Source organism: Schistocerca serialis, chromosome 10 (genome assembly GCF_023864345.2).
Source record: "Schistocerca serialis cubense isolate TAMUIC-IGC-003099 chromosome 10, iqSchSeri2.2, whole genome shotgun sequence".
In the NCBI taxonomy this organism is placed as follows: domain Eukaryota; kingdom Metazoa; phylum Arthropoda; class Insecta; order Orthoptera; family Acrididae; genus Schistocerca; species Schistocerca serialis.
The window spans coordinates 143299611-143313321 of record NC_064647.1 but is presented as its reverse complement, the minus strand read 5'-3'; the positions used below and the strand labels follow the sequence as shown (position 1 = coordinate 143313321).

Here is a 13711-nt window from a genome sequence, read left to right as displayed (position 1 = left end):
GGCCGCCCTTCGTCCCTATTACCACCGGGAGTCCACTTCCGTCGACTGCTCCATTCTCTTTCCTTCCGCTTTCCTAAAACCTTCTTGACAACTTGGGGTACAGCACCGCCTTGGCTCTGTCCCCGGATCTGCCTGCTCCATGACCTTTGTCAATTTCCCAAGGATGGTACCCCTTCACTTGTTTATCGTCGGGCATTTGCTGCTCTATGTGCACAAATGAAGGAAGTCACATTTATTTACACTGATGGCTCGAAAACATCGTTAGGTGTAGGGAGTGCCTATATTGTTGGCGACACCCCAAATCGATTTCGGCTTCCCGACCAGTGTTCGGTTTATACTGCGGAGCTTTACGCTGTTCTCCAGGCTGTCCAATACATCCGCTGCCATCAGCGGATACAGTATGTTATCTGTTCAGATTCTCTCGGCTCTCTCCTCAGTCTCCAAGCTCTCTACCCTGTCCACCCTCTGGTCCACCGGATTCAGGACTGCCTGCGCTTGCTCCACTTGGGGGGCCTCTCGGTGGCGTTCCTGGTATCTGTGGAAATGAGGTGGCCGATATAGCGACCAAGGCTGCAGTCTCTCTTCTTCGGCCAGCTATTCGATCGATTCCCTTCGCCGATCTATGGAGTGTTTTATGTCGTCGTGTTGTTCTTTTATGGCACGCACATTGGTCGACACTTCCCCATAATAAATTGCGGGACGTGAAAGCTCTTCCCTGTGCTTGGACCTCTTCCTCCCGAACCCGTCGTCGGGAGGAGGTAATTTTAACTGTCTTTTTAGCCATCGACATCTTTTAAGCGACGATCCTCCCCCACTCTGTCCCCACTGCTCTCAGCTGTGGACGGTAAGACACCTTTTAATTGAGTGCCCCTATTTTACTCCGTTACGCGCCCGTCTGCAGCTGTCGCCTAATATATCGTCCATTTTAGCAGATGACACGCGCTTGGCTGATCGCGTTCTCGAGTTTATTAGTGCCAGTGAGATGACATCAGTCATTTGAAGTTCTTTTTGGGGACAACCAACCCCTTTCTGTAGTGGATTTTTAAGCTTTCCTTCTGCTTTTAGTTTCTCCAATTTTTTGAGTTTCGTTCCCATTGCTGCTGGTTTCCTTTTTCATTTTTTACCGTTTCCTAAGTCACAGACCGGGCGCTAATGACCATAGCAGTTTTGTGTCCCCCCCCCCCCCCCCCCAAAAAAAAAAAATTGTTCAAATAAAGACTCTCAGAATTCAGTTGCTGTTAACATATTATATATTCAAAATTCAATACACCATTTCACTGCCACATTAAACAGTAAGCCCACACTTTCGTAGGGCGTTCGCACACAACTGAATTAAACCAAATTAAATAACATTTTTTTCTCAACGCTACAATACTAATATACATGTCCGTCTGCTCGAAAGCAAGTCACTATTAATAAATTTTTTTTTTTTTTTTTTTCTTCCTTAGTCTCTCCACAACACACAACAATCACCATTGTTTTTCGTGCATGAAATTTGTCCACGGTATTCTGGGCCGAAAGTTTTTCTTTTCTTTTGGCAGCAACCGAGCACGTCACTTGTTGGTCCGGTTTTGCTCTTCTTTCTCAGTTAGCCTGCACAAATTACGTTCTGCGGCAGTGTGTATCTGTTTATGCTACAACCCACTACAAAATAACGTGTGTTCGAAGTGGCTGGAACACAAATGACTCCAGACTTTCGTAAAATTCTGGGGGCACTAGACACTGTTTCTGCTTCTGAGTTTCTCTAGGTAAATTTTTGTGCTCATAAAACTACTGCTGTCACTTGTTAATGTTATACTTGCCACATTTGTCGTGTGCTGCTTGCAATGACCAGTATAGTATCAAAGTAGCTTCACGGTATCTAAACTAACACTATAATCAATGCTAAATGTTCTGTATGGTCACCGAAGTGCACACTACAGACAGACACCGCAGAAATGATGTTGGCTGGAGCACGATATGGTACACTGATGCTTGCTACTGTGAATCACATCACCACCATCTTCTTCTGTGCATACCACTATAGTAGTCGTGGTGGTGGTGGTGGTGGTGGTGGTGGTGGTAGTTGTAGTAGTTGCAGTTGTAGTAGTGGTAGTGGTAGTGGTAGTAACAACATTAAGGTGGGATTCCAAGTCAGAATCAGTAAGAGAACAGGTATGAAGTAACATGAAGAAATACGGTGAATGAAATATTGCCACATTGTGGCAGTTCTCATATTTAATGGCCCAGAAAGGTTGGGTTTGACTAATAACTGTCCCAGCCTCCTGTTCCTGAGTGCTAAAAGTTCATTGATGATATAGTTCTTACAGTTCTGGCTTTGGTGAATCGTCCATCAGAAAGGGGACTAACATAACAATCCCCAGTTATGTGCAGTGGATAATTACGTAAAGTCTTACTGAGGTTGTAAATTTAGCATTTGAGTGCTTACGCACTTGTAATTCGTAACGTAGCAAAAGTTCTACCGTTCCAGGCAAATAACAATTTCAGATTAAGCAGCACAATCAAAGAATAATTCTCTCTCCCTGCAACACAATTTAACTGTAATGCGATAAATTCAAAACTAAATCACCATCAAGTCACTCGTATAGTCTCCTTGTGTAAAGAAAATGTGTATTCCTAAAGAAAAATATCTTTATTGTATTCTGAAATCACAAATTTGCAATCTCTGTGCCCCATGTAGAAAAACTGCCTAACCTTCATGTAAATCTAACAGTGTTAAGTTCCATATCGATATTATTTAATCTAACCTAGCATAAAAGAATAAGAGCCGAGACGTGACGCGTTACAATGTAATTTGTGTTTTCGTTATTCTCGTCAACTGTTTCTGCAAGTTTTGTGCCATCTGAGTCACTGTCATGTTGCTATCCGTCACAGGTCAACCGACCGTGTGCTTCATCCGCTGTCAGGTTGAACTACTGCGTGGCAGGCCATTACTAGACATCAAATAAGTTTCTAAAACAAGTAATACCGTGAATATCCTCAACTTGCCCACACTAATTCTATCACTCGGCAAATATTTATATGGAATTTACCGAGCATTATTACTTTAAATGGGAAATAAAAAAGCACGTGTACGGCTGATACACTTAGGCCATTACAGCGTGGTATAATGTTTCCTTGTTTTCATTTTCCTAATGGGGATTTAGGAATACTCTGTCGAAACAGTCCAGCAGTCGGTGCGTAATTTCCTTATCTTATTAGGTTTCTCGCTTCTCTTTTTCTCGTGCTCTCTGTAAAGTACCCCATGTCGCAGGGTTCCTACCAATGCTGCGTGGGTCCTGCTATCAAGTACTCTCGAACCGTGACACACCTTCTTCCCTGTGGTCTTCAAACGGTTGTGGCGAAGCCGAAAGATAGTTCTCGTGTTCCAGTAGGATAACACACTCTGATAAGTTCGTCTCGATGTGTTTCTTATAATGTACAACTCTTAACTTCTGTTTATGAATCAACTACACGTGCATTACATTCCAGCTGTCTCAGAGAATACTTAGAACAATAGCAAAGTAAAAACAGAACACCAACGCCGTGAACGTTTCTGTGGTGTCACGGAGGTCACATCTGCTCCGTGCCTTTCCCTTGCAGCCTCACAGAGCAAACGACCCCCCTGGCCACTCCGTGGCCCTCATTGCTGATAGCGTGAGATCGGTACAATTCCAATCTGCACAAACCATTAAAAAGCTCCTGAAAGTGGGGTGCTTCCTGCTTACTAACTGCCTTAACTCACAAACATCTTTCATCAGCCGATGGATGTCAGGACATGGACCACTGCATTCTGTGAATGGCATATTACACCTCTATGGTCCCTAGTCCCTAGTTCACTAAACTGGAAAGAGAGGTGAGGAGGGGAATATTTTAGCACAACCCCTACAGCTTTCTGATCACTATAAATCAATAAATACACAACCAAGAAAGAAGGTAACTAATCATCCCCCCCCCCCCCCCCCCCCCCCCCCCGCCCCACTCTCTCTCTCTCTCTCTCTCTCTCTGACTCTTCCCACTTTCACTTTCACACTTTCGCTACACCTTTTTCTGAGGGTAGACCTCACAACACCAGTGGTAATGCTGTGCCCTTGTCGCTTGTCACCAGGTGGCGGCTGAGATTGAGGCGGACCTGATGTGGGGCCTGCTGCAGCCGTCGCTGCTGTCCGGGGAAGCGGGCTACTACCTGACAGCGCTCAGCTCGGCTGTTCACGTGCTCAAGAGCTTCCGCCGCTCCCCACCGTCTGCTGCCGGTTGCCCTCAGGTAAACCTTCAGATACCTGCATCTGACGTACAAAATGACTGACGTCTGATGGTTACCTTTAGAACTGAAATGCGTAGTCCTGCAGAGACCAAAACACTAAAGACCTTTTTCCAAAACTATTTGCCAAAGGAAAATCATACTGCAGTTGCTCCTTTAAAATTTCACATGAACGTCAAAATTACTGTTATAAAAGTAAGTGACCGTGGGATAGAAAAATGACTGAAATCGTTTGATGGAAGAAAGGCCACTAGATCTAATGGGATATTAGTACAACAATGTACAATGTTTCCTTCTATTATAGGGATATTAGTATATTTATAAATAGGATGTGCAAAAGAACTTTATCCTCTTCTGGCATTCGTGTACTGTAGGTCACTGACTCCTAATAATTGTGCAGCTCATTCCCATATTCCAGAAGGGTCATTCAACATATGAACAAAACTTTTGGCCTATATCTGTGAAATCAATCCATTGGAGAATTTACGAACCTGTTTTATGCTCTCACCTTACGACATTTCTCGGAGACTGAAAATCCCCGCTGTGGGAATCGACACGGATTCTGAAAACGGTGATTCTGTTGAAACGCTGCTCGCACTGTTCATCCACGAAATCCAGAAAGCAGTTAATACCAGCACCCAGGTCGATGGAAGTCATTCGATACGGTTCTGCATTGCCATCAAATGAACAGAATAAGAGCGCACAGAATTTTGTACTAGCTATCTGATTGGATTGTCAGTTGACCCTTAATATAAACAAATGTAACAAAGTGCACAAAGACCCATTAGAATGCTTTCGTGATTGCAAAGCAACCACTGGAAGCAGTCACACCCTTAAAATTTCTAGGAGTGTGCATAAAACTAACTGCAGGTAGGGCAGATGCTAGACTGTGAGTCATTGCGAGAATACTCAGAGAGTTTAGTGCATCAACACTGGAGGTAGCTTACAAAACACTCGTTCAACTTGAATGTTGATCATCAATCTTAGATCTGAACCAGTTAGGATTGATAGAGGAAATAGATGAGGTCCAAAGAAGAGCAGCACAGTTCCCAGGAGTTCATTCAGCAAGTGCGAAAATTTCGTGATGGTGCTCAGTAAACTTGAGTAGCAGACATTGCAAGAGAGCCGTTGGGCATCATGGTGCGGTCTACTGTTAAACATCCACTCGTGTGCTTTCTTATAATAGTCAACCAATATTTTGCTTCCTCTTTACATGTCAATAAAAGACCATGAACATAAAATTAGAGAGCAATTTGAACTCGCATAGAGGCTTACCAACAATCATTCTTCTCACAAACCGTTTACAACTCTTAACACGAAATGGAGGGGGTGTTGCACTGGTACAAACCACACTCCATAAGGTGGCTGTGGAGTATATTTATAGATGTAGGTGTTGACTCTTATAAAATTGCACTCACTATCAAAGTTTTTGGAACTCTTAGTTCCTTCATCAGGGAGGTGAGAAGGTTGTGGATGGTTAAAAAGAGGTGGCAGGTCAATCAGACCCCACCGTGAAATGGAGCAACTTGCATTGAGGATGAGCGTAGGCAGAGAGATTTGTCACTCTGATTGGGGGTCTGAGCAACACATTGTTCCTTTCCCTGCCTAGTCGTCTTTCCCACTCTTCAGTGGTTTACTTCGTTAAACATCTTATTCTGTAGATATGCTTCATTACCTATTTTTATTTTTTGGTTGTGTCCCTCTGGAAAGACTGTCACAGACTTGAATTGCTACTTCACTAGATGCTGTTGAATAATATAGAAAGATCTTTCATTTCTGGTGCACAACCCATATATTGCCCATAAACATATACTTCATTAGCTTCACAACATCAGTGTCCAACTTCATGTTTCATAGAACAAATGAATCTGAATGTAACATTTCATTTGTCTGTATCAATATTACAACTGCTGTCAAAATTATATATTCTCGGGGAAGGGGCGGGAGAACAGGGAACTTTGCTCGCAGTTCGGCAATGTGTTCGTCAATCCTGAAGATGTTGGTCAGTTGTGCCAATGAAATATTGTCAGAATTTCATGACAACATCCGACATCTCACCCTTGAATCATTTGTGCAGAACACACAATACTGTTAAAATGTACATGGTGTCCTTCCTTATCAGAGTTGGCATGAATGTTTGACAAATCAAAGACAGTTCACAAATACCGAGCGAGGTGGCGCAGTGGTTAGCACACTGGACTCGCATTCGGGAGGACGACGGTTCAATCCCGTCTCCGGCCATCCTGATTTAGGTTTTCCGTGATTTCCCTAAATCGCTTCAGGCAAATGCCGGGATGGTTCCTTTGAAAGAGCGCGGTTCCCCATCCTTCCCTCACCCGAGCTTGCGCTCCGTCTCTAATGACCTCGTTGTCGATGGGACGTTAAACACTAATCTCCTCCTCCACAGTTCACAAATAGATGAGAATTGCGTAGAACAGCTTTGTGTTACATCACGTGCTACCATTTACAGAGCGGCATAGCTCCAGAGGTGGAACTGCAGTCAGTGCTGAAGGTGGTGGTTCCTGACGAAGTGCACGGATCCATAATCACCAAGACACTACCCGTGCGACCCCACATGACGACCAGGGAAGTCTGCAAGATCATTGCACACAAAGTGCGCATCACAAATCCGCAGGATTATGGTCTCTTCAAGTTGGTGGATGGTGAAGGTAAGTGTAGTCTGAAAACAAAAAAATTTTGTTTTTTCTCCCAAATATTTCAGTAACTTGTAAATTAATTTTCAAATTTGGTAAAACTGAGTTCAATTTTTGTTTAATAGCCACTACTTTTGTATTTTCAAGTGGTACAACAGGAGTGATGCATGTGGTGTGGTATATTTATCTTACCAAAACACAGTGAACTGCCTTGACTTGTGGATGAAGCATGCAGAGCACCAAGTTGTGTTGTTTACCAAGAAATTATAATTATGTCCCACAGTTGAAACAGTTATTTTCTCATTAGTTCACTTTAAAGTTATCTGAAGGAAGGGTAGGAATCAGGGAGAACACGGATAAATTGACAGTAACTGTAACTGAACAGTTTCACTATAATATAAATATGCACTAGTTCTGTAATGGCAAGACAACAAGAATTCAATAAGTTCTATGAGCAATAGGAGAAGAAATTAAATATTTTTCAAAAGTGTTGAGTTTGGATGCTATACTCTTATAATTATTTTACTTGTATCTTAAGTTTTTATTATTTCTTTCACTCCAAAAATATTGGAATAAACTGCTTGTACCTGAATGGTTGCTGTCCAAGTCATTTTTTCGTTAGTTTGCATGAACAAGCTATAATCCTCGTTTACAGTTGCACGACTTCAAATTACAAATAATCTGTTATGTACAATAGTTTAACATTGGCATCATAACTGAATGTACATATTCATATTTTATCCATGATAATGATGGTGAAGCTGTACAGGCAAGGATTATATTACATGAAGAAATACAGCAACCGGACACTTCTCATGTAGATATATGCCCATCTTCAACTGGTTTAACACATTTATATATTCGTCAGTATAACATTATCTGGCAACTGTATTTTGAATGCTGCATCTGTGCTAAGCAAAATAGCAATTCATTTGCTACCAGGTTTCCTGAGTTGTACATTTATGTTTAATTTACAGTTAGGAACACTTACTGTTATTTTGGAACTTGACAGCGTCTTTCTCTGCCTTTATACACACTTTTTAGCTTCGCTCGTGCAACACAGCATTCAGTTTGTGACCCACTTGTGCATTTGTTTGTATTGGAAATCATACAGAAAGCTACAGGTTTCTTATACATTCAGAAACTACTCCTGAAGTCAGTTGTTTATGTAGACTTTAATATCACCAACTTTTGAATTTGTTACATGCACCTGTATGACTAAACAATTGTTTTGTCTACTGTAATGAGTTGCAGACACATGGATGCTCTTTGAATGAATGAAAAATTCTTAGCAAATACAACCTTGCTCTATATGTTGTTCAAGATGGGACAGACATAGTGTGTAATCTATAAATACTGCTCCTGACCAACAGAGGCAAGAGAATGAACATATGCCACGAAATAGAAATTTATTCCCTAAGTGCGCGCCTCCAAATGACATACCAAATGATCAAATGGAATGATCCAACAAATTGTTTGTAAGAAATTTCTGAAAAATTACTCAAACAATTCAGACATCAACCACACTCTAGGAAAAACATAATTAATGATAATAAATACCATAATTTCTGTTCCTGTTTCCTATGTAACAATTTAGTAACTTGTATAATGTAAGTCATTTACTATTTTTTTATTTCTTCTAAACTTTTAGTTGCATATGTATGTAAAATATGTGATATTACTTTTTATATGTAGGATCTGCCATACTCATTTCTGTTAATGCTAGCTAGTCACTAATCCAGTAGTTAGACAATCATTCATGTTAATTCGTAATATAGTCATTTGGCATCATTAATAAAGAAGAAAAGACTGCCTCTAATGTAACCTACCATGATTTGTTACAGTTCACACAGTATATGTTAAGCCAATTGTTTGTGTTTTAGAGACAAGTTTTATTAAGTCTGAAAACACAACTGACTTCAGAAATAGACAGAGGTGTGAGCCAACCAGGTGGCAAATGCAGTGAAACTGGAAGTGGATTTGCTATGCATAGAAATGAAAAAAAGGAGACACAAGTTACAGAACAAAAGTAGATCCACCTAACTATTAATTAAACTTAAATAACAACTCAGGAAACAAGACCGCCAAACAAATTGTTATTTTGCTCAGGGAAGCTGCATCATACAAAATGCAGTCGACAAAACCATTGGGTTGATGAAGATCTACCGTATTTACTCGAATCTAATCCGCACTTTTTTTCCGGTTTTTGTAATCCAAAAAACCGCCTGCAGCTTAGAATCGAGTGCAAAGTAAGCGGAAGTTCTGAAAAATGTTGGTAGGTGCCGCCACAACTAACTTCTGCCGTCGAATATATATAGCGCTACACAGGCATGCTTTGCAGGCACAAAGATAAATACTGGTGCCAAAACCTCTGTGTCTGTAAATAAATTTAAAAAAAGAAAGAGCTTTTTTCTCCGCCCCGAGTTTCGACAACTGCATTTTCATACATTATCCAATGAAGTAAATACATATTCCGTATTGTTCATCTTCGAATGTAGCAGCATTTCAATGTACTACGGAAATCTGACTGGCAAAACTGTTTGGGATGTTTGTCAATATGGTTAACTCTACGTTCTGAATTTTTTCCTACCTGTGAGAAGAGATGGTTGCTAATAGGAACTTTCTTGAATTATGAATCACATGCAATATTCTCTTCACCATAAGAATAATACTAATATAAACATTTTGCCATGTATTGTTTCGTGTTTGCTGCTATTTCATTTAAATCCTGTCTGCCTAATAAACTGCGAAACTAGAGTGAGACAACAGCAAACACGGAAGAATATACATATCATGTCATGTTTATATTCGTATTCTTCTTATGCCTAATAGTGATACAGTCAGAAATGAAGCACGGCAATTGAATAGATTTTTAAATATAAGATGACTCTAATTTCTGTGCAGAATGTAAAGTACTAAAGAGGCGTCTGCAAAGATTTTCAAATGGAGAAAAATTTTCGCTAAACTCTCGTTCACAACATCTATCATACGCAGTCTGTTATTTGGTTCTTGTTGATCATTATCAAAGTAAGCAGCAGTGTAAGTAACAACAAATAGCAGTCTCTTGCCATTGTTTTGCCCATGAGATGATTCCTCTCTTTTTTTTTTTAAAAATTGTAAGCGGCGGTAGCGTGCACGAAGGCAAGCCATGCCGCGAGCAGCGACAAGCCGTAAACACTCATTATCAGAATGCGACAAATAATGCATGACACAGTACAGTAGGATGGAGCACCTGTCACATAGCAATGGCTACCTGGTAAAGCTTAACTGCTAAGCTTACGACTCGAACCAAACTACTGTAGCTGTATCATCATTCATGTGACCTAAATCGTGTCTCATATTACAATGGACCAACTTTGTTTTGATTTGGAGGTGCTGCCTAAAACTTTTCTCTCCCCTTGAATTTCGAGTCTCAAATTTCAGGTGTGGCTTCGATTCGGGAACATTTTTTCCCCTTGATTTCGAGTCTCATTTTTCAGGTGCGGCTTAGATTCGAGTGCGGCTTAAATTCGAGTAAATACGGTAAATGAAGTCAAGTGAAAGTTCAAAACATGTCTTGTTGTAAGTAAAGCTGTCAAAAAATGTCTAGCTGCTGTATTTCTTCAAACAGTTGAATGTACGTACGTGTATTCGTAAGTGTCCCTTGTTTTGTGCTTGTCTAATTAAAAATTTGTTTTTCCTTGCAGAGACATTGCTAGCAGACAGTGAATGCCCTCAGGACGTGCGTGGCAACGTGACTAGTGCCGGGAAGCACTGTATGTTCGCATACAAACGAATAGACGCCAAGATTGCGTGGCCTCGAACATCGTGACAGGTGGCGCACCCGCATAGTGTGAAAGACTGAAGGCGAGGTGTAACTGTCTGTATTTATTTAAGCACTGCCTGTCAGTCCCTGAACACAGCATAATTAAGTTAACTGCTGATTGAAGGACTTGAGACACTTGCTGCTGGCCACGCGTGTAAGTTGTTGGAAATATTTGTGTGACAGAATGTTTACTTACGAAGTACCTACGTGTCACTGCAAGTGGTAGTGTGGAGAGTTTCAAACAGAAATCTCAGATAATTGTGATTTTTTTCTGTTGGGTTCCCTGTGAGAAATCTGCTGTGTGATGAGTTGGGGTTTGGTGGTCTTAAATTTTGAGGTAATGCTCTTATCGTTTCATGCATTACAAAGAAAAGTCTGAAGAAGCACTACATCAAGCAGCATAAGGCATGTGACTAACTCATGTTTTCATATGTCTGGACTCTGAAGCTGTCAGTGACTTATAATTTACAGCAAACTTCGAAGTTTTTGAAAAGCTGGAATTTTGCTAATTTCTCCAATTTCAAGTCTCGAAGTTAGTGTATTAACTGTGATATTTATTTACTTTAGAGGGAGAATATATTGTGGTAGTTTCTCTTGGCACTGAATTAAAGTTGCTACTTAAGGCATGAGCTATTTTTGCTTTGTATATGCAGTCTTTATTTCATCGGATTTTCTTATTTTCTTCTCAGTTGAAAATGTTTGTTGTTATATTGTACGCCTTCTATTAATTATTCAGATGATGAAAGTTACTAAGAAAAGTAGGAGGGAGGAAAGAAGAGTGTCTGGCAAACATAAAAATTGGTATTTACTGCAGTCGAATCCTTTTTGAGTTTTCCTTGTTACAAAATGTTGGTAATTTTCAAATTGGTGAGATTTTCTGGTGCTTAGCTATTGATATTACAGCAAATGCATTGTGCAATGCATGGTTTGCATCACTGAGGTGAAATGAATGTCAAATACCTATCAGCTGAAAATGTCTGCTGTAACAATGGCCTACAGAATTAACGAAAATAATGTTGCATGGCACCGTACTGAACAACTAACTTCTTCCAACTATTTGGACAGAATCAATCAAAACAAGGCTGACAGCTTTTTCTGTAATTGTTCCAGTTTCAGTTGTTGATAAATAACTGCCCATTCGGTCTAAAGTAGTGTAATGATGCATATTCATAAATCATATGCAGAAATGTCTTACACTGAATATTTCAGTACCTGATGGTAATCTTGTAATGTGATCTGATAGCATATATTATATTTGTTCAAGAAGCCATAATTACTCCAGCATATATGTGCCCTGAACTTCCCCTCTGTTAACTGTTCAGCATGAGCACAATATTTGTTTGTTTGCTGATTAGTTGGATACAGCCATACTTATAATTCAGATGTCAGCGATTGGGATTGTTACTCAACTACATTCTAATTATGTGAATTGATGACGATGTGCTCTGTCGCATATTGTGCGACCCGTGTTCAGTATTAACAAAAGAACTTAAATGATTTTTATTGACACTGCATCATATGACCTGTATATAGCTCATGTAAGATGTGTAATTTGAGACTGTGATTGAAATTTTCCTCTTGCCTTGTATGTACTAGACATCTTTTATAAAGTTTTATTTTTGAAAACTTCGTTAAAAGATGTATTTTCTAGTATGTGGGTCACAAATTATCAGCACCCTTATTTTCTATTACCACATCTCCTCCCATTCTAAGCGCTTCATTAGTCAGTCAGTTCTGTTGTACTTAGCAGCATGTAAGTAGAATAGTCTTCTGATCATCATCTTACATTGGATGATGATAATAGATAAGGCAACAACCAAATTCAGATAATAAAACTGAACAAATATGTACTCACTTTATGTCTCTGTAACACTATTACTTCTGTGCTGTGGACTCATGGGACTCTTAAAGACACTTGTAATTAATCTTGCCAAGTCTCATATACGTATTTATACACTTATTGTACTACCGTCAAAAATAAAACAAAAACAATATTGTTCACCATTCGTGTAGTGCTAACAGTCTCCCTGATGTAATTGGGGTGCAGTTGAACCAGTAAACAATAGATCAGTAATATCAACATCTCAAAAGAAGGAAAAGAAAAACTGTGTCATCTCTACTTAAAAGAAATAAATAATAACTTGTGTATCACATTGGCAGTTGTTCAGGATTCAAGCAGGGAGCATAGTAATGTCTCCAAAAATATTGTGCTGAAATTGTTGATGCCAAGCATTCACAAAGACACTTTATAACAGCCTGCAGTCTCTTGGAGGCAGTTGCTACATGACACTCAGAATGGTGAATAAATTCTGTCTTATATTGTTGTTAAGATTGCATTGTACTGTTTGTCTTTATTTTTTTACTAATATACTAGTCATTATAAAAGAGATACAAAGAAAACATTCAATAACATATTAAAAAATGTTTTTTGTATCCACAATGTGTAAGAAACTTGTATATTTTCTCTTCCAAGATGTACATTTTCTCAACATCTCTTTCGTACATAACCATGTGAAAATGTAGCTTTGTCCTTAGGGTTACATATATATATTACTTTTAATACATGCTTACTTCTCTTTTGTACTGTGAATATGTCTTTCATTCCCCTTATTCCTGCAGTATAATCTGCAATCGAACAAAATGTCGTATACCCACAGTGTGTTCTCAAAAGTAACTGTCATCTCTACGAGATGCTGATCATCCGAGTGCTGCCTGATGAAGATGACTTGGTGTGAATCATGCAAAAGTTCTTTTTTATTGTATAAGATATGTACATTTTAAAAAGGCACATAAATGTGTCTATAAACTTTAAATATTGAAAATCGTAAGAAATTTCGAACGCCACCCAAAATTAATCACATCAGTAGAACTTGTGTTAACCAACATAATACTGAAAATCGAGTTCAGAGGAGAGTTTTTAGAGCCATTCTCCATAAATACAGGATCAGGACGGAAGGACTCCTTCCCCTACTACTGTTTAAGTGAGAATTGGAATGTACAACATGTTTCACA

At 39.6% G+C, this 13711-nt stretch overlaps 1 protein-coding gene across 4 annotated transcripts in view; it reads left to right on the top strand.

Moving 5' to 3' along the window:
- Positions 1-13289, top strand: part of LOC126424745 (protein sprint) — a 551880-nt gene extending 538591 nt beyond the window's left edge. For all 4 annotated transcript variants that reach the window (XM_050087464.1, XM_050087463.1, XM_050087465.1 and 1 more), the window contains 3 exons: positions 4088-4243; positions 6711-6909; positions 10581-13289. In XM_050087464.1, the coding sequence (XP_049943421.1) occupies positions 4088-4243; positions 6711-6909; positions 10581-10705 (480 nt within the window). In that variant the 3' untranslated portion in view covers positions 10706-13289. The remainder of the gene's footprint in view (positions 1-4087; positions 4244-6710; positions 6910-10580) is intronic.
- The last annotated feature ends 422 nt before the right edge of the window (positions 13290-13711 follow it).